The 24,989-nt window shown below is 41.3% G+C and overlaps 1 protein-coding gene across 2 annotated transcripts in view; it reads left to right on the forward strand.

Annotated features, from left to right (window-relative positions):
• Window positions 1–3,874: 3,874 nt before the first annotated feature.
• The window catches only part of LOC135220915 (prenylated Rab acceptor protein 1-like), a 72,127-nt gene continuing 51,012 nt past the window's right edge, over window positions 3,875–24,989 (forward strand). Inside the window, exon 1 of one of the 2 annotated variants that reach the window (XM_064258548.1) lies at window positions 3,875–4,082. In XM_064258548.1, coding sequence (XP_064114618.1) covers window positions 3,994–4,082 — 89 coding nt within the window. In that variant the 5' untranslated portion in view covers window positions 3,875–3,993. The remainder of the gene's footprint in view (window positions 4,083–24,989) is intronic. The other variant, XM_064258547.1, reaches the window with a different exon arrangement.

A 24,989-nucleotide genomic window follows, 5' to 3' on the forward strand; every position in this document is an offset into this window, starting at 1 on the left:
CTTTTCTCTCTCTCTCTCTCTCTCTCTCTCTCTCTTTCCAAGTTTTATTTTTTGGACCTTGCAAGCCAAGTTATTGACATTTGAACTAATCGCTAAAAAGGGCATTATTATTATTATTATTATTATTATTATTATTATTATTCTTATTATTATTATTATTATTATTATTATTATTATTATTATTATGTGTTCATGCCAATTTTATTTTTCTTACTCTTCTCCCAACATGGCACCCCAACAAGGAAGTCATAAAAAGACGAAAGTGCTGCGAACCCATTACATCACAAAGGAAAAGATCTCTTTACACGTCTAGCAAAGCCCACGAAAAGAAACCCTCGGAATGTTACCAATATACTCCAAGTTAAATTCTAGCACTTGGGTCTGCATAACAACCTATAAGGAATGACAGTGAATCATACATAATTTCCCTCATTTCAATTGCTTACCAACATACATTTATACCCATATGGATTGTTATTACTACTAACTTGGCTCAAAATTGATTTCTCACACGTTTCCAGAATCATGCCATGAGCCACTGAATATACGAACAAACACAGGTAAACAAGGAAAAATTGTTGATGACGTGTCAGTTTTGAAATTGTATTCACATTGTGATAAAGGATGTACCTATGTACGTAGTATTTCGAATACGGTTAATAAAGGGCTACTATAACTGATTCACTTAAGGTAGATTCTTGGATGAGCCCTATTCTCACGAGACGTTAGTTTGGCGGCCGCTGATTGGCTGGGAACTGCCTACCTCCTGGTACCAGCCAATCAGCGGCCGCCAAACAAACGTCTCGTGAAAATAGGGCTCATCCAAGAATCTACCGTAAGTGAACCAGCTATAGTTCATTGAATTTTTTACCATTTAAAAACCTACGAATTGCTATTATTTTCTATGCGTTTTCAAGGACAGGCCTGTTCCCGAGGGGGAGGGGTCGAACGACTCCCCACAAAATTTCTGAAACTCCCTCTTTCCTGTTAACCAAAGTCAGTACTTTTGATAACATCTAGTTTGGTCAAAGTGCGTAGACCACATACCCAATTTTTCTTCTTAGTATAATTAAAATAACATTTTCAAGTATTTTATCTTTTATATGCCTGTGTGGACGGGACCTGTATTGGACGCGTATCAACAGAGGTGGCTGAACTTGTTGACACCGACTATGAACAAGGCCGTCCATAGTAGAGTCCCTTGTTTTGGTCAGTTACTCATTACGTATATGTCTATCATGGCTGATTGGAGTGAGGAAGTTGGAGTGAGGAAGTGGTCCTCCAATTTATTAGTTATTACGAAGAGAAGACTTTACTGTGGAATTCAAAACACCCGAACCATTTTAATAAAATACGTCGCACCAAAAACAGGAAAATCGATGGAGGAATAGCTTTTCTCATATGTGTGTCATTTTCCATAATTTTAGGTAATACCAGTTTTACAATATTCTCAAGATCTTAGGGTAATACCAGTTTTACAATATTCTCAAAATCTGTCGAAGACATTCTGGTGAAATTTTTGTAGTGGCCAGAAACATCTTGGAATCTCATGTCAGCAAGTAATTCCCGACCGCTGTATTCTACCCTTCTAGTATATAACCTTGATTGCCACCATATTCTTTTATGTCCCTTCATCTTCGTTAAATAATGTATATAAATATACGCGGCAGTTGCTACTTGCATGGTGGCCATCGTCGGTAAACAACCCGGACAGACTGATGATCGCAGTGGATTGCAATGAATATACGTGCTTACTGTTCGTCCTCAACATTTTGACACCTTGTAACCGTATGTGCGTACTCGGTGACACCTTGTAACCGTATATGAGTGACTCAGTGACACCTTGTAACCGTATATGCGTGACTCAGTGACACCTTGTAACCGTATATGCGTGACTCAGTTACACATACAAGGTTCCGTTAAAATAATAATAAAATGCGACAGAGATGGCAATAACAATAAGCGGGGTTTGGGGGAGTTATCGAAAGAAAGCTTTAAACAAAACCGGGTGGGTGAGATAACCCCTACATATCAACAGATGTTTTTCTTCCTTCTGGCCTTGATGATTATTCACCTTGATTAAGATTCTAAAGTCCAGAGACTTCTGATTTTAAGACAATGAAAAATTATCAACATTTGGTCTACACGGCACTCGTCTTTAACCTGTTTGCCTCTTACGTTATACGTTTAAAAATACCTTTCCTGGCTACCATATATGGATTTTATTTCTAATGATCTAAAATCTATAAAACAGGGAAAAAGAATAAACAAAAAAGACTGGCGATGGGGAAGAGAGGGACTGGTTCCGGACCAGAGGTTGCAGAATTAAGCCAAGACCACCGGTGGTCTTGGTTAAGCCGAAAGATAATTTCGGATGAAACATCAGCTTCCTTCTGTAAACAATTTACCTTTTTAAACTTTTACATAATTCATATTCGACTTGTTTATATGATTATTATTTTATATAAATTTAAAGATTCTTTCTCTCTACATTTATGTATTTATTTCACCGTATAAATATAACTTCTATTGAGTGATTTATTTTCTACCACATTGCATATTCACGACTAAGTTTAAATAATTTTTATTAGATTAAAAAAAGTGTGCATATGCTTAGGTACTTACAAATGACAGAAGTTGCGTGATATTTTTCCAAACATGGCTCTGAACAGAATGCCACGCCACATTCTCTGCAGAGTCGTATATATGACACCAACAGTCAGTTCCATGAACAATGCCGTGTGTAGTACATTAGGCCCCTTTATTCTTGCACAGCAGAGTCGAAGACAACTTTGTACCTTTCTTGGTAACTGGGTAGATAAATCTACTGCAAGGCCTTGAAACTGTAGAAAATCTCCGCTTTAATGATCTGCCGTAATAAGGTATGCAAAACCTTCACATCAGGAAGCCGAATAGTACACATTATCTTCATGCTCGACCAAGGGTCGCACCAAAACCGCGAGGAAATGTACATGTAACCACCATACAATCAGTCGGCCAAATCAAAACATGAAAAGAGAAAAATACAACTTTCATGGGCGAGGTAGCTACCACTAAGTAAAAGAAGAAGACGAAAGTAAAGTTCAAATTCGTACGCTTTTCTTAATAAACTGCACTTACGTTACGCTTTTTTTTCCTTTTTTTTTAGTAAGTCACATTCAAATACTTTTACGGGCATCACATTCCTATAAGTGCAAAATGCAGAGGCATACTCTTCATTTTCATTTCTACTTGCAACAACAACTTTTTTAGGCACTAGCCTTTATTTCCCGCTTTTCACAAACCAAAACCAAACTATTTTCTGCGCAGAATGTCGGAAAGACCACAAGTATTCTTCGATATGGCAATGTTATTCTTGACCAAGATCCACACAACAGTACACAAATTATATCAGAAGATGCAAGTACAAGTAAAAACTTGGAGATATTCAAGAAAAACTAAGCTGGCAAATAAATGAGAAATGCCAAGTGAACCGAATAAGTCGACAGGATGGCCTCCAAAGCTAAACATTAAATTTACTTATTTTCATGGAATTGCACGGAGATCATCTGCATAGCACTATTAGGCACTGAATATCCTGATGGTACACAAGTATATCTGTCAATTATTTTTTTAAATCACGATATATCGAATAAATAATATTTTTTTCTTTTAAATCTCACGTTAAAAAAAATTGTCAGGTAAAACATTTTCATATAGCCTATCTGGGCCAAGGCCTGTCTTCCTAAAGAGCTGCATTTATAATACATTAAGAAGATGAGTATATAAAAAAAAGTAAATTTAAATAACTATTCCGTGACGACCTACACTAAGGCAGTTGAGATTTAAAGGAGCTGGTTACAAAAGGCAAATAAACCAACTCACTCAACTCCTGATGCTCATCTGTTTTGCCTACGTGTGACGTAGGACGTAAACACACCCTGAAGCAAGTATAATTACTAGCTGTCAGTATTTGACGATGGTATACTGGCATAGCAGTTAGCTAGTTAAAACATGACGGGTACTGTTCCAAATCATATGGAAATTGATTTGTCAGGCGACATAGATACAACTGGTGACTTCAGAGAGGCATCAAAGACTGGGTAAGACCGCTTATGCCTACTACCTAGCCTAGCTACCACTAGGCAGGTAGCTAGTGTTGATTATAGGTAGGTACCTAGTAGGTAATCCTCGGGCCTACATACTCCATCGGCCTTCAAGTATCCTACTAGGTACCTAGCTAGGTATGCTAGCATATCGCTAATGGAATAATCACGATAAGCCTGTTAAAGATTCTTCCATTTTCCCCATAGGTAGGCTAGCCTAGTTGAATTATACCTAGGTAGTAAGCTTTTTTTTTTTTTTTTTTTTTTATTTTTTTTTTTTTTTTTGAAGAGCGGAGTGCGAGGTCAGTGCCACTGAAGGTCTCCCTATTAGATATTTCAGAGGGAATATCTTGCCTCAATGTAACTTAACCGTACCTTCCCCCCCTCCAAATTTCGTAAATGATCGAATTGCGACTAGTCAACTCGAAAAAGACCAATGGGTAATTCTATACAATAGCTCCGCCAGTAATAGGTAATTTTGATATTTTTTTTCTGATGAATTACTTAGCTAGTGCTTTATCTAAAGCGGACTTTTTTTTTTGAGGAGGAACAGTATTTTTACCCTACTATTTGTTAACCTTTCCCATCTTGGGGGACCCCCAGTGGGAAACAGGGTTTTTTGGGTGGGGAATGAATTAAAGAATCCATTTTAACATGCGAGTAATGGTACATGTAGAATTAGCAATAAACAAGGACACCAGCTAACCTAAACAAACCATCTAATCTCACCTAGTAGCCGTATCCTTACCTAGCTGGGGGCGACCCCCCTTACACAGCCATATTAAACATAAGACAGCCTAAAACCCTATGTGTACTTACTTAGGTTGGAGGGTTAAGGTAATCTGCCATCTTTAAGAATGCATGGAGCCTATGATCCAATAGGATAAACAATCACGGACGATCCACCATCATCATGCTGGCCTGGTTTTATTCACTCAATATTTAATTGGTGAAACAAGAATGTAATTACAACTCTATGCATACCTTTCAAAAGATTGAAGTTTCGTCAACATAATGTGATATATGAAAGCCCCACACGAACTAAAATAAGCATGTGACGCTCTTCGTAAAATATGTTTTCAAGGCAGTTTTGAAATCCAATATGGCGGCGATCGTGTGGCTGGACGGGTCTAGTCACGGATGGGCACCATCCTCCACAGCCTTCCCAGCACTCATTTGAACAATGTTAGCGCATTTATGTAACGTTTATTGATCTTACTCAAGATTGCAGTTGTAATCAGCACAATAAAACAACATTTTGTTGCCTATATTAGTGAAAGTATGAAACTTGTTATTCCCAGGGTTATGGTTTGAACTGAATTCATTTTTACTTTGTAATCGGTGGTTTTATCCTTACTGCCATCACAACTGAAACTCCACAGTGCTTATTTGATTGTTATTATACACATTTTGGTCTTAATTCACTCCACTTTACACTTGAACCACGTTGCTGTTCCTGGTTCCTAAGCACTCGCTCCACAAACACAGTTACGAGCAGCAGATGACGACACTGCAAAGTTTTATTCCCTTAATTGTTTACTTTACTCATTATTTAGTTGAACTTTACTTTGTTAGTTCAAAATGTTTATTTAATTCCTGTCCATTACCCCTTTTTTGCAACCTATTTACCCTGAAAAATTACAGATATTTCTAAAGTAGATACAATCCAATGTTTCTAACCTTGTAGTACATCTGGCTGCCAAAAACCATAGCAGAACAGAGTACGCATAAGTGGATTATAATTTTTTTTTTTTTTTTTTGCCAGCACTTTTTCATTGATCTATGTCTATATATATATATATTAGTATTTTGATTTTTTTAAATTTTAATAACTGTATGTCAGAAATAAATGTAACCTTTAATGTTTGCATGCTAAGAATGGCAAAATTATCGTTGCCACATTAGTGGGGCTTCACACATACGTCGATGCATTATTATAAGCTGTTAAAATGAATTCTAGTTGTCATAGTAATGCAATAATGATAAAATTGCTTTAATATTTATGTATAGTATATACTTTCAATACATAGGCTAATTTCACCAATTTCCACGTTGTGTAAGTCTTATATCCAGTTTGGAGGGTGAACACATACCAATTGGCAACAGAGAGAGAGAGAGAGAAAGGAAGGCGAAGGAAGGAAGAAGGACAGGGGTGGCAGTGGAGGGGGGGGAGAGGGTAGGTGGAGCTTTTTACACGTGTTCGTATCCATTTCTGGCTAATGGAGTTTTTGTCTCTTGGTACAAGGACAAGTGTCGTTATTCTTTACGATTAGTGATTCACAATACCCTTATAAATTACGGTACCGGGTGTAATGCACTATAGCAAAATCTTGTTCTGATACGAGTGTTCGTTACAGAAATATTGCCAAAAAACGTGCTTGCATTATCTCTGAAATCCATAGTAGGTATGCTGCTTAGTTGTCAATCAAGTTTTTTGTAATCAAGCATTTTTTACAAGCTAGCTATTGTATAAATTTGTATTTTTCTCAATCAAACCATATGCCCCTCAATGCTAACTTTAATCTTTTAATGACTTTCTGGTTATTGCAAATTCGGCCCCATTAATTTCTTATGGTGCAAAAACTTACAGAGGCCCAGGGACCGAAAGTGATTGCGTCACACTACGGCGGTAATCCGGCAGTAAAACATCTTCATATATCCAAAAAGAAAACAATAAAGATATACATGCGCATTACGGTTATAACAATTACATGAATAGCTGATAACAATCTGCATGAATAACTGGTAAACTGTTCTGCAAAAAAGTTGAGTACAGCAATTCATCTGCAATAGGTATGAAAGTCAAGATGTCGTGACGTCATAATACAGGACTTGAAAGAACGTTCTAATTCCGAAAAATAATTACAACTTAAATTTCAGTGAGAATCGAGTTACTTTTTCAATAACGAATATTTTCTAATTAATCATCATAAATATGTAAAATATTGATGTTTTACTATTTATTTAAATAATTATCTAGTGCACGCTTCGTCGTTTTCTTTTACCAAACAGTTGTTTACTTAAAAACGTCGTGGCCAGCGACCGTGTTCCGATTGTTGTGATGAAAGTGCCCCAGCATCTATGGGTACAAGTGGTGTGCGGATTTATCAGAGGAAATGGGAAGTTTGTTGACACAAGCGACGCCACAAACTTCAAGATCGCGTCAATCTTCTAAGATATTTAAGTGTAAATAAAAATTTTTGAAAACGTGTTGGTGAGATTTGCACTTTGCCGGGTTTTGGCACCTTCGTTTTCACTACCTCTGGAGGAAAAAAAATACTTACTTCGAAAGGAGAGTAGAGGTCTTTAGCTCCGTCTTCCACCAACAAGAAGTCGCGACTGATGCCCATCTCCGGTGTCAGGACGCATTATAAGTACTTTTTCGGAGGGTGTCCAGCCGTGACTTGGTGAGTCGAGCCAGTCCTTGCGGTTATTTACCCTACTTTAAAATGTAATTTAAAATAGGCAAGAGCCAAGTATCCAACAAACTGATCCTTTCGACGACTGTATCAAGGAGTGGTTGACTCTTAAATGAAGAAATCGCTCCTCATTTAGGCAATCATATGCCGGAAATGATGGTAGTGCCAGGCTCTATATAATCCCTTATCACTGTTAAAAGTGTCACTTTGCCCTCATAAATTGATGTCAAAGTAGATGGTAAATGAGAAACCGCACCAGAAGACTGAAAAATTAGCGGTGGAAATTTTGTAAAAAATGTCGAAAAGTGTTAGTTTCCTAGTAAAACTGTCACCTGATTAGGTATTCAAGTCACATGATTCTAGTTTCGTTGAAATGCTAGTCCCAAGTAAAATGTGGATAATCTCATTGGTTAAAAACTATGATATTTGGGTGACGTGTTGCTACGTAGAATACAGTCGATGACGTAATAACCCTTTAACGCCGACTGGACATATTAAACGTCGATGAAAATTGTGTGTCGGGTGCCGAACCGACGTATGAAACGTCGATGAAAAAAAGTTTTTTTTAAAAATTCGCGGAAAAATAGTTATAGGCCTACTAGGCAAAAACTTTTGAATCGTGCCTTGGGGGATGCTGGGAGTCCACGGATCAAGCTGTTGTTTTGTTTACAATTGTTACCTAGGCGCGCAAACGCCAATTTTTTTCTTCTCACACTAAAAAGCATCAGCGACACATCTCAGAAATTATTTTGTCACTTTGACATAATTTTTACACCATTTTATATTAGCCGTTACAAAGAGTTTTATATATGAAAATGTACGCAATTTCATGTAGAATTCAATTAAAAACAAATCATGGTTGTAGCTTTTATCACTTTTGAAATATTTTCATATAAATACCGATAAGTGCCAAAATTTCAACCTTCGGTCAACTTGGACTCTAACCGAAAATGGTCGAAAAAACGCAAATGGTTGTAGCTTTTACCTCTCTATTCTAGTAATATTCAATCATTTACCTTCATTTTATAACAAATTGGAAGTCTAGCACAATATTTCGATTTATGGTGAATTTATGAAAAAACTTTTTCCTTACTTCCACGCGGTAACTCTTCCGAAAAAATCATGAATTTTGTCGTCCAATTGTCGTAATGTTTGCAGTTTTATATTGGACGTTACATAAAGTTTTATATATGGAAATGTGCGCAATTTCATGTAGAATACAACCAAAAACAATCCAAGGTTGTAGCTTTTATCAGTTTTTAAATATTTTTGTATAAATAACGATGTGCCTAAATTTCAACCTTCCATCAACTTTGACTCGACCAAAATGGTCGAAACCGCAATTGTAAGAAAAAAAAAAAAACTCTCACATTCTAGTAATACTCAATCATTTACCTCCATTTTGCAACAAATTGAAAGTCTCTAGCACAATATTTCGATTTATGGTGAATTTTAGGAAAAAACTTTTTCCTACGTCCGCTCGCTAACTGCCGAAAAAATCATAAATTTTTTTGTCCGATTGTCGTAATGTTTGCACAGTTTTATATTATCCGTTAAATAAAGTTTTGTTCATGAAACTTACCTGACAGATATATATATAGCTGTATTTTCTGAAGTCCGACAGAATTTCAAAACTCGCGGCACACGCAGTGGGCGGCCAGGTGGTAGTACCCATTCCCGCTGCTGGGAGGCGGATATCAGGAACTATTCCCATTTTCTATTCATATTTTTTCTGTCGCCGGTGCTGTAAACTACTGTTTGCAGTACCTCCGCCTAGGATTTTGATTTACTTTCGTCGCTTAGGTATCTGGATTGTCTTTTGGTATTGATTCTGGATTGGTGGCTTGGCACGCGCAATAGTGGACTGTTTTTTTATTTTGGATTGGCTTTTCTGTAAACGTGATGTCTGGATCAAGTTCAGTGAGTTTCAGAGTGTGTGTGAAGAGTGATTGTAAGGTGAGGCTACCTAAATCATTGGTAGATCCCCACACAGTATGTATGGGGTGTAGGGGGCATGTATGTTTATTGGATGATCGGTGCAATGAATGTGAAGGTTTGACCGATGATGGATGGAAGGTGTATGATTCTTAACGGCGTAAATTGGAACGCGATAGGATCAGGAGGTCTTCCTCCAAGAGCGGTTCCTCTAAAGGTAAGGGAAGTAATATTTCACCTGCAGAAACCAAACGCTCGGTTGTTAATTTAATACCGGTCTTATATTCTAGTGAATTTACACAAGGGCCCGAAGGAAATTGAACTTAATATGTACTGTACCGGCGAGGTTGAGACCGAGCGAGGAAACCGGCAGAGGTTAATGAGGGGGAACTGCACGTCCACCCCACTGGTTGACCTACAGCTCACTGCCTTCTTCAAGGGTACGCCTTGGTTTCCTCTCGTACCCCACAAACCCTCCGATAATTTCCCTCCAGGGTGTGATTGGCTCCGACACCTCTCTTTAGGTCTATTGACCAATGAGTGCCAAATATAGGTGACGGTAAAACCCAACGAACTTTTTGGGGATGCTGGGGGGAGGAGATGCTCTTCTCAACCTGAGAGAAACTGACCGTTGACATACCCATGGCATCCTCTGAGGGGTTCCTGCCTTGGGGAGATTCTTGCTAGCCCTCTAGAATAGCTTATCACTCCCTCCCCAAGTCCCTTCATCCTCGCAAAGCTGCAGTCCCTGCCTTGTCCCACCTCGAGTCTCGTCCCTCAAGGTTCTGACTCCACCTAAATTAAAATTAACTATCTTAAAGGGGTCATTTGACGTGTGTACAAATTAAAGGTTACATGTAAATTGAACACGTCTTATAACAACATAAGATCTTAAAAAAAATTAGGAACAATCACTTTCCTGGAACAGATCAAAACCAAGAAAAAAAAGAATTCATTCAATAAGTTCTGATTTATAATCACAACAAAATGGTGAAAACAAAAAAAGACAGAAAAAATTTCACACATTCAGTCACTGATATTGGCAGTCATGACACATGGCCTCAATTTTTAATCACGTATCACGTCAATGTATTAAATTTCCTCAAAAAAAAAAAAAACAATTTAGACATCTATACACAGAAAAAAAATAATGCTAAAAAAAAATTTCATCATATGTGGAAATATAAAAACAATCTTTAAAGGGCATTAGTGGAATTTACAATTTTATACATTCAACTTACCTGTCAGATATATACATAGCTATTACTCCGTCGTCCGACAGAAATTCGAATTTCGCGGCACACACGGCAGGTAGGTCAGGTGATCTACCCCCCCGCCGCTGGGTGGCGGGAATAGGAACCATACCCGTTTTCTGTCGCTTGGAATGTAAACAACGTTTGCAGTTCCTCCTGATGGATTTTCGTGTTTCATCGCCATCGATCGTCTGGGCTAACTTTTACAGGGAAGTAATGGATCTTTGGCATTCGGCATACGCTTTTGTTAACTTTTAGAATTTTTTGATAAAATTATTCACTCGAAAATTTAGGAAGATTAGTGACACGTAACTACCGAAGTTTTCGGTAGACACTTGTCCACTTTTCACGAAAGTGAATTACGTATACTTTCATGAAAGGGAATTACTTATATTTATTCATTAATACAAATAAGTGTTAGAGTTTGATTGAGGAAATGTATATCTTTCTTCCTAGTTGGGGAAGTCAGAAAAGTAACTATCCTTTAGAAGCTTTATTAGCTCTTGTGTTAACGAGCAATTATAGTAGTAACAGTACTAGTAGTTGTTGCATCTCATCGCCTTCTTACTCCGCAGAATCTACAATATCATATTTGCAAATTGTAGACTTTGGATATAGTTCGAATGCGAACTCTTAGAACGTAAGAAGTGAATATAGTGTTCCCCCATTACAATGGAGGGTGCGTCTGATCGGCTCTGTCTCGCTCTCAGGTCTAGACCTCTTCCAAGCTCACAAGCCCAGAGGAGAAGGAATGTCGAAAACCGTAAGGAGGTTTCAGAGAATCCCCACCGGTCAGGCGTCCCCTCGGCAGGTTCTGTAGAGCGTCCCAGACTGCCAGGGATAGCCATTGGAAAGGCATCCTAAAACAGTGTTTCTCCCTTTTTATGCGTACGGTTCCTCGATGGATAGAAGAACTTCAAATGAATGAAATTGGCGAAGATCCTCGTATAATGCCTTCTGGTAGAATTATTCAAAATTAGAATGTCATTAATCGATCCACCTTTCGGAATCAGGCGACGATTTAGCGCCTTCTAATATTAGAGATCATTCGATAACATTTGTGATAAAGTCATTGTTCGCAAAACATTTTTTTTCGCAACTAGACGAGAGCGCTATCCAATGGGGGTATGAAATTGTTATTTCAACATAAGATTCCCCATCGGTGCATTTTTAGATATAAATCTATTATGATGAGAACGATTTAGATTGTTTGTCAATCGAATGAATTATATGGATCTCGTTGAGTGATAAGCTTCTAGCTCCTACCATGCTTAGGACAAATCGCCTTAGGACTACGGTATGGCAAGGCATAGACACATACCGAAATTTATGCTATAATGGTCAAGTGAAATCCTTACAAAATTTCCTAAATTAATACGGTTTACCTTAATGTAACAGTATTATGGAGGATTCTATTAAGCTAGAGTATGAGTTATATGATGCTATCGTGTCTTCGAGAAGTGATCGGAGAAGCATATCTTTATTGGTGGATTGAGAGTAGGATAGAACATTTTTCTTCGTGTTAGAAGAGGTTTCCATGAATTACCAGTACCCTTCTAGGACTTTCCTAGGAAGGAATAGGTTTAAAAGAATGTTTAGACGACACCTATTTAGTTTCTAGACTTGTCGAGTCGAGTTAGCTAATTATGCTTATATAAAAACTTCCTGAAGTTCGATAATAATTTATAAGATTCCTTTATTTAATGGAGTAACTGGCAACTATGGAAAGGGAAGGCCAGACTGCTTTCGCTTTGAAGACCAACCAACGCAGTCGCAGTACCATCTTGTTCTCAGTCGTGAGAGGTCGTTTACAGCTCTCTCTCCTGCGGAATGGGATAACTAATCTCTTCCCTACAATCGTGGTCTTAGCCTCGGATTGAGGGAATACTGAAGCTATCATAAATAATATAGTGTCTGCCTTTTGTTAGGAATCTTTACCGTAGGTAACATGATTAAAGGATTCTAATGCAGCAGAACATGATATTATTTAATGCACTCATACTTACGAAAGCATGGCTTATTAGAATACATACTTAGTGAAGAAGAGATGTAATAGAGATTCACTTCAAGACTACGGTATGGTTAAGTCTTTCGAAAAAGGACACAACCGTATTTAGAATCGGATATTGCGCAGAAGTTGTATGAGTCGGATGGGAAACATTCTTTTAGTGGGAAATGGTTTCCCTGAATGGATTATACTACGTATATAAAAGTTTTTCATAATAAGAACGGAATTAACATATGAAAGGATGTCGGGTACCAAAAGACACAGATGTTCTGGCACATAACATAAAGATAATTAGTAGGAGGCGCCAGCCTGGCGCAGATGCGCCACCCTGGCGTGGGTTGCGCCGGCCTGGCGCAGGTTGCGCCACCCTGGTGCAAGTTGCGCCAGCCTGGCGCAAGTTGCACCATCCAAAATATTTCTCGTTTGAGCGAGTTATTAAATAAAAGCAATGCAAGAATTTGCGAGTCCGTGAGAACCTCGATCGACGATAATAACTGTTAAAGTATGTCTAACATTTATTGCAAAGAGTTGTGAGAACCTGCGAGAAGTCTTCTTCATAGATCTCTTAGCAAGAAGAAGACGAACAGTCTTCCTGTAGACTGCTTCCATTTTCCTCAAACCATGCCATAAGGAATCATAAGCGCCAGCCAGACGCCTGGCTCTAACTAGAAAATAATTAGTTAATAGATATACCTTAGAGCAAATTATGCTTTCTACATAGAGCTGGGAAGTTACTCAGTCCCTCGCACTGAGTGGAGGGTTCTTCTCGGTTCAGGAAAAAAGGGGGGGGGGGGGGGGGGGGATACGGAAGAATTAACCGAGGAAAGAATAATTCCCCTTCCGATATACTCGTATTAGAGGAAAATTGAGAAGAAACATCCAACTATGGAAGTACTGTAGAATTATAGGATTCTTACAGCACCTCTTCTTATTTTGATATCGAGATTTCCTGACCAAGGTTGCGAGTAATAGGCCATAAAGGCTCCAGCCAGGCTTTAACCAGGCGATAGGCGCCAACCAGGCGTGAGCGCCAGCCAGGCACGAGGCGCCAGTCAGGCGCGAGGCGTCAGCCAGGCGCGAGCGCCAGCCATGCACGAGGCGCCAGTCAGGCGCGAGGCGTCAGCCAGGCGCGAGCGCAGGCTTTAACAGGCGATAGGCGCCAGCCAGGCGCGAGGCGTCAGCCAGGCGCGCGAGCGCCAGCCAGGCGCAAGACATCAGGATCTCCAATTTCTCAGTATTTGGAGATAGACTTTCCAAGAGTTTCCTCTTTGAGAACTGACACAAGATCAGTTTTTCCTGACAGGGACACAAGTTGTCCGCACAGGCGGCCGTGGCCCTTGTCAGGATTAACTGAAATTACGGAAGTCTCTAACAAGAACAGACTTCTCATGTCAGGTAATATAGTGGTCGCGTGAGCGACTTCTTTCCTGCGGCAAGAGGTGTTGTTTTGGGAGAAACTCTTTTTGCCAGATCAACCCTCTACTGACAATTATTCTAGATATCGCACAGGCGAACGTAGTACGTGTCAGGATAAGTGGGTTCTTCTGCTTTATAGACCTTTACATGGTGAAGAGAACTGATATCTTTAGAGGTCTCTCGCTTTCCTCATAAGTTAATCTGGGTGCAGGTTTTAGAAAGACCTTGGCAACCCCTTTTTTATTGCACGTTTCGGCTAGTCCCTTGAACCATGCAGCTCCTCTTTCTCCTCTTTCATCGTTATTAACAGGATGGTATATTATCCTACTCCTATGTAAACATATAACAAGGGAGACCTTGTAATGTTTTGGTACTGGAAAAGACTCGTAGGAGCTCTCAGTATTGGGTGAGAGGCTCTTTCAAGTATCTGAACCATACATTACGGCCTGATGTCCTAGGATAGGAATCTTGAATGATTCTCCTCGATCCTGGATCAGTTAGTAGGAGAATAGGATAATAATAATTTGTTTTGCAGAATAACGATGATAGAATTTTTCCATTCTCTCGTTGCCCAGGCACGAGGACAGGAAGAAAGAATATAAGAGAGAGGTAGCAATATAGCCATACTTTATGTTATAGAAAGGGGAATAAAATTTAGTCTTTTTCCCCTAAAAGATAAACTCTTTACAGAATGTAAGACAAAGTGGGCGTCAAAGAAAGAGAGGATATATGTTATGCCTCATTTTAGACTTAGAGAGGTTGGATTCTCAGAGGTCACGTTCTTCTCACAGCAGGTTTTGGAAGTCTTTTTCCAAGACAGTCTGAATATTCTTTCAGCATCTATTTTAAATGGACCTTAACAACCTCTCCACTCTGAGTCTGTCTGCGTGCAGACTGACAGAAGTGGCATGAAATGAGAGGATGTTTCAAGGTAAATGACAGTAGTCATGGATAAGATATATAATTACTGCAGATCGTGCTTGAGGGAATGAGGAAACTGTCCTCTTCCGATACCTCTGTGAACCACATAGCGGTTTTTTTCTTCCCTTTCAGAGGGAAGAATTACCTTTGTATATATCTGCTATCAAAGAACGCAGTAAAAGGCTATACTCTGTCTCTATAAAGGGAATTGGAGATAGCAGAGCATTAAGATCTTCGGGATCTTACACAATACCTCTATACGACAAGACTTGGAGATCTTATGGTTACAATGGGATCCTATTTGGGCCTCAGATTCCGTATTCTGACAAGATGGAACTGCTCCTCATCAATGTTTCTCTTGGTACTAATCGACCAAAGGACGAGTGAGATTTTGGGCTTGGAATCTGGAATCAAATTCTAGAAAGACTCGGCAATGGGTTCCTGCCAGCATGGTATGTTTGGCAAAAGAACTATAACCTTTTATTCCTGGATCAACGCTTTCAGATAAAGGATTCGTTGTCCAGGCAATGTATTTACGTTGTTATCTACAAAAGAAGATAAGGTTTAAACGTTTGCTGACAGTCTTTGGAATACGATAAGGGCTCAAAACTACTTCCCAGAAGGTTCGAAGAGATATATTTAAAAGAGCTAGAAATCGGGAATCCTCCCAATTTCAGCTCAGTCTCTCCTTAAACTTCCAGGCTCTTTCCCTGCCTTCGTGCAAGGATAGGGAAGATTTTGCAACGAGAGAACTTGTCAACATGTAGGAAGAGTGCTCGTTAGCAACTGAAGTATCAAGTATGATCCTCCTCGGAGGAAGACTGGTCTCTCGGACTATTAGATTTCCTATCGTCTACTGGATGTAGCCGACTAAAATTACCTCCCCTTGTTGCAGAGGCCATAAAGCTCAAAGTGAAAGAATTTCTTCCACCCTTTTCCTTTCTCCTGATAAACGATTGTGGATGTTCAGACTTTCGGACAATGTAGCGCCAATCAGGCGCCAAATGCCAAACAGGCGTAAAGACGCCAGAGCAAGACAGTCCAAATAAACACTGTCATTGTCTGATGAGGAGAAGGAGTAGGCCTCCAATCTGGCGCAGATGCGCTAGAGGCGAATAAATCAGGCAAATAAAAGTGTCCGAGTGGACATCGCCAGTTTTCATCGAGACTCTTAACAAGCTCGAATCTCCTGCAAGTGGGAAGAAGTCAGCCAGGCGCGAGGCGCCAGGCAAGCGAAGCACCAGCCAGACGCGAGGCGCCAGGCCAGGCGGCAAGCCAGGCGCGGAGGAAGCCAGGCTGGCGCGAGGCACCAGCCAGGCGCTAGGCACCAGCCAGGCGCGAGGACGCCAGGCGGCGCGAGGTCCAGCCAGGGAGCGGGCGCCAGTTCAGGGGCGAGGCCCGGCCGGCTAGCCAGCAAGTGAGGCGCAGCCGAGGCGCTGAGACCCAGGCAGACGCGAGGCGCCAGGCAGGCGCGAGGCGCCAGCCAGGGGCGAGGTGCCAGGCAGGCGCGAGGCGCCAGCCAGGCGCAATCCAGGCTCTGGGCTTCATCCAGAAGAGATCTGTTGCAAAGAAAGCCCTGGTCTTCTTTGGAAGAGTGGAATTTCTAAAGCACTTCTTGAGTAACTTGATGTTTCCTTCAAACAGCTAAGAATTAAAAGCGCTTGAAGTGCGAGCTTTTAACAATTCTTGTTCTTTCCATAACAATAGGTCGTGAGAGTCATATTAGCTGTAATAACGGGAGATGCAACTCTGTGTTGACTTCTCTTTGCACGAAGGAGATCAAGTGGGCCTATGAGAGATCCTTCTCTCTTTGTTATATGTGTCCACGGATGTGTTGCTGGGATAGGGAGCCGACACTGATCCTTAACTAGTGAATTAAAATTTTTTTTTATTTTTTATTTTAACATAAGTGTATTATTTTCTGGGGTTATTTGAAATGAGTTTGGGGGGGGATAGCTCTTTTCAAATTAAAGCACAAACCCCTCGGTTAGGATCAGTGATCGGGATCGGTGTTGTGCTCCTTAAATTATGCCAATAGGCATTGGTGTATTGTCATTTAAGCGGATAAGACCCCATTGACAAATGACCACTAGATTCTGTCAAGTAAGTGGATAAGACCCACCCCATGACAGATCTACAAGAACCTTCGAGCCATATGGTCCCACATCCTCGCTGAGGCTCTTGAGACGAAGCAGACTACTAGCAATAGCTAGGAGTCGACCCTTTTCGTCTAAAACACATAGGAACCAAGGTTTTATTTATTTATTACCTACAACGTATGTTGTTTACCTGTCTATTCAGTAATAGCTGTCTTTTACCCTCCACCAATGGTGTGAATCAGCTATGTATATATCTGACAGGTAAGTTGAATGTATAAAAATGATATTGTTATGATACAATAAAGTTTGTTCATGAAACTTACCTGTCAGATATATATATAGCTGTATTTTCTGAAGTCCGACAGAATTTTAAAAACTTCCGACACACGCAGTGGTCGGCCAGGTGGTTAGTACCCATTCCCGCCGCTGGGAGGCGGGTATCAGGAACCATTCCCATTTTCTATTCATAATTTTTCTGTCGCCGGTGCTGAAAACACCTGTTTTTCAGTACCTCCGCTTAGGATTTGGAAACTTCATTGCCGCTAAGTATCCTAATTGTCTTTTGATTTTTTTATTTACTTGGATTTGTGGCTAGGCATACGCTATCTTAAATTGATTTGAATTTGATTCATTTTTGCATAAGATATCTGAATCTAGTTAGGCTAGTTTCAGAGGGGGTTGTCTGCAAGATAGGGTGTGGCTACCGAAAGCTTCGGTAGATCCGCACTTGGTAGGCACGAGGGGTTTGGGTCTTGCTTCTTTGTTGAGATTTGTCATGTAAGGAGTGTGAGACTTTGTCTATTCCGTAAGGAAGACGTATGATTCGTATGTACGCAATTAATCAGTAAACATGTCTAATTCCGTAAGGAAAAAGTATGATTCGTATGTACGCAATTAATCGGTAAACAAAAGTCAGGGTAGTGAACCTGCTAACCTTCCTGTAGACTTTATTTTGCCTAACCCTATAGTATGGCCTACGGGTTATGAATATGTCTGCGAGAGGTGATCGCTCTCCTTCATTGTTGTGAAGAGTGCTACTTATGTTATTGTTACTCCTAACCCTGTAATGTTGCCTTCGGGCCCTAAAACAGTGTCTGTAGAGGTTATTGCCCTTTTCTCTTATACTCTTTCGATTCGTAACTTAGAATCGAAAGTGCTTGCTTTAGAGAGCAATAGTGAAGTGGCTAAGTGCAGCTGACAGTGCCCCTTGTGTAGTGGAGGGTGCGTCAGATCGGCCTTATAACGCCTCTAGGTCTAGACCTCTGTCGGGACTCCCAGGACCACAGGGAGAGGGCATGTCGAAAGCCGAAGGAGGGTTACGAGGAACCCCCACCGATCTGGCGTGCCTTCGGCAGTTTCTGATGAAAATCCCCAGACTGCCAAAGTTCGTGCACGTGCACGAATCCTGAAGGATTGCTTCTCGTCCTCCGAGGCGTCCTCCCCGCGCAAGGGTTGGAGCTCTCGGAAGGACTCCGCGCCCTCTAAGAAGCTTAGAGAAGAGGACGCTTCACGTCCTCTCTCTCGTCAGGAGGGAACGTCAGATCCGCCCCATAACGCCTCTAGGCCTGGACCTCTGTCGGACTCCCAGGACCAGGGAGAGGGCATGTCGAAAGCCGAAGGAGGGTTACGGGGAACCCACATCGATCTGGCGTCCCTTCGGTAGGACCTGTTGACGTTTCCCAGGCTGCGGAAGATCGTGCACGTGCACGAATCTCGAAGGACTCGCGCCCTCTAAATAGAAGCTTTATACGAAGAAAAAGGTGGACGCTTCACTGTTCCCCTCACTCTCTCGTTATGCGTTTCAGTGAGAAGTAAGAAGGCAAACGTCGCCTGATCACGTGTACGTCTTTCCACCGAGAAATATGAAAAGAAGGCAGTTTCTCTCGCTTGTTTTGACGCCTGTCAGGAGCGTGACGCTTTTCCGCACGCTTCTTTTGACGCTCGGCTTGAACGGGACGCTCGGATGGACGCCAGGCGCGCGCCAGTGGAAGCCGAGCGTCCTCGCCAGTGGACGCCGAGCGCGCGCGCCAGGACGCCGAGCGTCCTCGCAAATGGACGCCGAGCGCGCGCCAGCGCACACCAGGTTTGTCTCCTGGCTGAACGTTTCTGTTGAACTCTTCAACTTCAAGCTCTTGTTTAAGATTTGAGCCTCAAGAATGTGAAGTAAGCAGTGCTTCGGAGGAAGCTTATAAAGTGAACAGACAACTTCATCTTCGAAACCCAGCAAGACCTCGGGTTTCGTGAATTCGAGGTCTCTGTCAATATTATATTGCTTTTCGCAAAGGTGGATGGAGTTAAGGAAAGCTCAAGGGAAGATCTTGTTTTCTCTACCGCAGTTGCGATAAGGCAGTTGCGGGTTATGTAAAGGCTCGACGTCTCGGCGACGTTCAGTAGGATTCTTGCAAAGGCATTCATCAAAAGGACGCTCTTCAGGAAAGCGCAAGACAGGACTTCCTTTGCCACCTTTGCCATACTGCCAATAAATTTAAGCTTTAGCAGGCATTAGTTGTGATACGGGAGAGGAAGCTGGTTGGAGAGTTTCTTCCTCTTCCCAGGATAATTTTGCAAGCTTTTTAGCCCATCTGAAAGGGTTTTTCAGATGATAGATTGTTAGTTTCTAGTCGGGACTACGCTGCCGAATTGAACATCGTCGTTCTACCTGCCGTAAGCCCTGTCTCTTAACAGGATTCTTGCCCCGTTCTCGTTTGAGACGGGAATCGGAAAAATAAAATGCTCGACTTCCTGGATTACGTTTTGTCAATTCAGTGACTTTCCCCCATTGACAATATACTATCGTTTTGTCAAGTAAGTGGGTATCCCCTCATTGACAAAATATCTCTTTGTCCCGTAAATGGGTTAGTTCTCATTGACAAACATCTCTTTAACTTGATATTGCGTAAGCGAATAAGCTCTTATTGACTAGATTCGGAAGAGCTCTCATTCGTCATTCGCAGACTCGTACAAGAAATAGACGTGTAGACTACGTCAATGAACGCTTATGTCCAATAACATAAGAAGCTTGAGCTGTCTGCTTCGATTCTCTAAGTTTTGTTCATGAAACTTGCCTGTCAGATATGTATGTAGCTGTATTTCCGAATTCAGCTATATATATGTCGCCAGGTAAGTATGAACAAACTTTATTGTGATATAATATTTTGCCTTGCGTTATTTTACTACTGGTTGGTTCAAGTCATACACGCTTGCTGTAGTTACCTCTTCGGATGGCAACTGAGAGGTCTATTGTCTATTATTTTAAGGACATTTAATCGTTACTCCCTGCAGCCTTCCAGGAGTTTCCGATTTATTTTTTACTGTTGTATGGTAGTGTTCTGACGACACAAACGCATCTATATATTTAGCGTTTTCTCTTTCGCTTAAATATACCAGCTTGAGAGTCTCTTTTTGCTCAAAAAATAACGGACCTATTTCTTCGTAGAATAGGGTAGCTGGCAACCCAGACATAAAGTTAAGAGACGACGTTCGTAAGCTGCTGGCTGCTGCTGTGTCTGACTGTCCAAGTTTCCAACCGAGCCAGTAACAGATTGTGTGCTGTCATGCGCGTAGGTTACGTCTCTCTCTCCTGCGGGATTGACTGACTAACCGTATCTCTGTGCTGGCAGTTACGTCTCTCCTGCGGGATTGACTGACTAACTGTATCTCTGTCCTACAATCACGGACTTTAGCCTAAGATTGAGGGGATTTCTTACGTGAATGAATAAACGTTGCATTCGTTTTGCCTTACTATGTTCAACAGAGTTATCTCTTAATCCTTTCGGTGCTCGTTACCGCACGGTATAGAACTACGAGTCTACCGCAACATTGCACTTTTATATGCTCTCCTGCTTAGGCAAAGCGCAGCCTTATAGGAAGTAAGCATACTCGGGGAGGGAATGGATGAGCTTGCTGGGGACCATTTCCTTCCTGAAGAAGTTTGTTTCCCCGAATAGACTGCAATTCAGACCACAGTTTTTTTTTCCTACCGGGAAACTGAAATATTATTCAAGATCTAAGAATTATTCTGAACATCTCTCAGTGCGTCATGATAGAAAGAAGGTGCCGGACATCTGGATAGTGTTTCAGATGTCCTGGATCTTAATCTGAAAGAAGTTAATGCAATTCGGTCGTCCCTCCAGTCCTCGAAACGAGTTTTTGGAACCAGTGGTCCACATCAACTCTGATATTCCACAGCTCTCATATCTTAAGAAGTATCTCTCTCGGTCCCTGCTCGAGTTTACGAGAAAGAGCCTATTATAACAACAGGCGTAGAATGTAACGATCCTCTAGAGGTTCGTTACAGGATTGCAAAAGTCCGTACGAATCGTCTCGATAGACGGCAGCAACTTTGACGTCCGAGTGGAATCTTCTTTAGAAGTAAGTTGAGAGTTGTGGAGACTTTAGGGACGCCCTTTCATTCTTAAAAAAAATCTTCGATATGTTGAGGACGAAGAGGCTTCTTCTTCTCTGCTCCCTTTTTCTCGATCCGGGATCGGTACCATTAAACGCCATCCTATGATATTAAACGGGGATGGATGTTTAGTCTCTTTTCCCCTTTTTCAATCGCTTAGGAAAATGTAATGAGGATTTATGACGTCACAGGGAGCGACAATGACACTGATCGCCCCATGTTGGCCTTCAGGATCCTGGATTCACAGAGGTCACATCATTCCTAGTTCACTTTCCAAGGACCTTTTCCGAGAGAGTCGGTCTACTCTAACTCGAAAGGTACCTATAACCTATCCGCTCTGAGTCTGACAACGTTCAGACTATCGAGATGTTGACAGGAATAAGATTACCGTCTTCCATTTCCGTCTGAAGAATGGGATAAGCTGGCAGTCACAACTATTAAACTACCAAATATGTTGTTTGACGGCTTTTTTGCTCAGAGAGTTGCGTCTGTCAAACACAAGCCCTTCACAAACGGTCTTTGAGTTTCTGTGGAATCCGAGAACTCGCTCACGCATCTACTTTTTGTCTCCACCTGTTTTCTCGGAGTCAGACACTCGTGCGAGATTCAGGCGACATATAGTAGCCCTGAGTTTCTTGTTGACGAAGTCGGTTGCGTTTATACAACCCCCGATGATCGTGTAACATGAGACCAGGTTGGACTGTCAGGCATTCTTCCTTCGGGACTGAATCGCCTTTTTGCTCCTCGCTCCTTTCTCCTGGCACCAGAAGCTCGAGTCAGGAGTTGATTCGCTGACGACGTTGGGTTGCGTTGATACACCCCCAAGGTTTGCTTAGATTGAATAAGCGCCAGGCAGTCCAGACACTCATCCTTCAGCGAAGAATAGTGCCTTATGGTTTTCAGGGTACAGCCTTGCTGTCCTTGATTCGTCGCGACTGGTTCAACTGGTCGCGGTCTCACCTTGACTTTAGTTACAAAGACGGACTGACTGTGCATGTCCAGATCGAAGCTTTCAATATGGAACTTAGACGTAGTCTGAAGTTCTTGATGTCAAAGCATTCGAACCTCTCCTACCTGTTAACTTCTTGCATGTGATCAGGAAGCCTTCTTCTAACCACCCTAGATACGACAAAGAGGGTTAGTGAAATTTAAGCCATCGTCACAAGTTTTGGCTTTAGAGAACACAAGGCGGTGTGCTCTCTAAGCCTTCCGTTGTGGCCTAAGAATGGAAACCCGTTTTTGTCCTTGGGCCAGGAGCTTGGAAGCAAGGATGGCACAAGTTAGTGGGCAGGAGCCAGAGAGAGTCCTGTGCCCTGTCGGGTCTCTCAAGTTTTATCTACATAAAACTCAAGAAAGTCGAAGTCATTCGGGCAATCTGCAGTGTTCCGAAAAAGACCAGACTTGCCCATATCGAAGAACACCCTGGCTTTAGTGTTAAGGAGTTCTTTCAAAAATGCTCCTTCATGTGTTTGCACAAAGATTTGAAATCTTTTTATTTGAATGCTCACGAGGTGAGGGCGCGGCCTCGGAAGCATTTCAACAGAGATGGCACTCAGCAACATCCTGAGTACCATGTTTTAGCGAAGCAACTCTGTGTTCACTTCACACTCCCTGCGAGATGTGAAGATGGCATATGAGATCTGCTGCTCGCTAGGGCCATACGTGTCTGCAGACACAATCTTGGGGGCAAGAAGTACCACTCATCCTATCCTGTAGAAAATGGTTAGGAAGAGCTCTTAATTTAGTTGTTGAGTCGCCGACAACGGCGACTTCTAACTCTTAAGCCTTAGTTAAAAACAAAAAACCTTTAACTTGGGCTAGGTTGGCGGTCAGGTGGTGATATAATAGATATATATATATATATATATGTATATATATATAATATATACTATATATATATATTTATTTTACTTCTTAGCACCCTCATGGTATGGTCAATATGGTCTAGTCACGTCGTGGTCTCGCCCCTGTTGACAGATCTGGAGTGCACCAGCTATATAGGTCTCTACCTCGCTGGCAACTCTAGTAGCACAAAGCAGACTTACGTGGCAGTAACCACGAAGCCAGCTATGCTAACAGGTGGAACCAAGATGTAAATCATCGCATGCATTTGTTTCCCAAAATCCTTCTATTCTGTCCCTTCCCACCTCCAAAAGGTGGGATTCAGTATATATATATCTGACAGGTAAGTTTCATGAACAAAATGATATTGTTATGATACAATAAAGTTTGTTCATACTTACCTGGCAGATATATATAATCAAGTACCCACCCACCTCCCTCAGGGGACAGTGGAAATAAAAATTATGAATAGAAATGGGAATGGTTCCTGATACCCGCCTTCCCAGCGGCGGAATGGGTACTAACCACCTGGCCGACCACTGCGTGTGTCGGAAGTTTTTAAAATTCTGTCGGACTTCAGAAAATACAGCTATATATATATCTGCCAGGTAAGTATGAACAAACTTTATTGTATCATAACAATATCATTTTTATACATACTTACCTGGCAGATATATACCAATTAAATGGCCCACTTCCCAGCCTCCCCTCAGGAGGAGCAGCTGGAAGAAAAAATATGAATTAGAAAACGGGTATGGTTCCTATTCCCGCCACCCAGCGGCGGGGGGGGTAGATCACCTGACCTACCTGCCCGCCGCGTGTGCCGCGAAAATTCGAATTTCTGTCGGGGAACGACGGAAGCAGTAATAGCTATGTATATATCTGCCAGGTAGATGTATAAAACTTTATTGTATCATAACAATATCATATTATAAAAAAAGGGATGGAATCGGGGTTGCGGCAAAATTTAACACAAAATAAAATCATTAAACCGTAATAATAAAATAACGTACATAAGCAACTCAACCACAAAACAAAACAAAAATTACAAACACAAGAATATGATCCAGATAATTACATTTGTTGCCCAAAATAATTTGGACAAGAAATTAAATTCGTGACACACTGCAATCTGATCGACATCTCAAGAAATAAAAAAAATAAAATAAAATAAAAAACAACTGGTATGATTCTGAATCCTAGACAAAGACGTGGGTTGACATTTACAAACTCTCATCACTGACCCCTTTCATTTACTTTGCAATAGTATTTACTTGTGACATGGGCTCGGGAGCTTGGTCTTGTGCTCTCAGCCTAGCACCTACCTGCGCTTCTGTGGTTTCACTGGCTCTTCTCCCAGGTACCCAGCCAACCTCAGGTACAGGGATACTGGTTGGTTGGTGTGGTACACCAAATGTCAAGCTTGACGTATGGTGTGCGACAGGTGTTTCTCGCTTTGTGCTTCTAGTACATTTAAGTGGAATAAGCCAGTATTTTGATTAATTTCTTTCACATGATATGTCCCCAACAGGCAGGTGTTATCCACCATCCTATCCGTGGGTAGCAGCGCGTGTACGCATCCACAAACTCGCAATAATACTTGTAT

The sequence above is a fragment of the Macrobrachium nipponense genome, chromosome 2, assembly GCF_015104395.2.
Source record: "Macrobrachium nipponense isolate FS-2020 chromosome 2, ASM1510439v2, whole genome shotgun sequence".
Lineage (NCBI taxonomy): Eukaryota > Metazoa > Arthropoda > Malacostraca > Decapoda > Palaemonidae > Macrobrachium > Macrobrachium nipponense.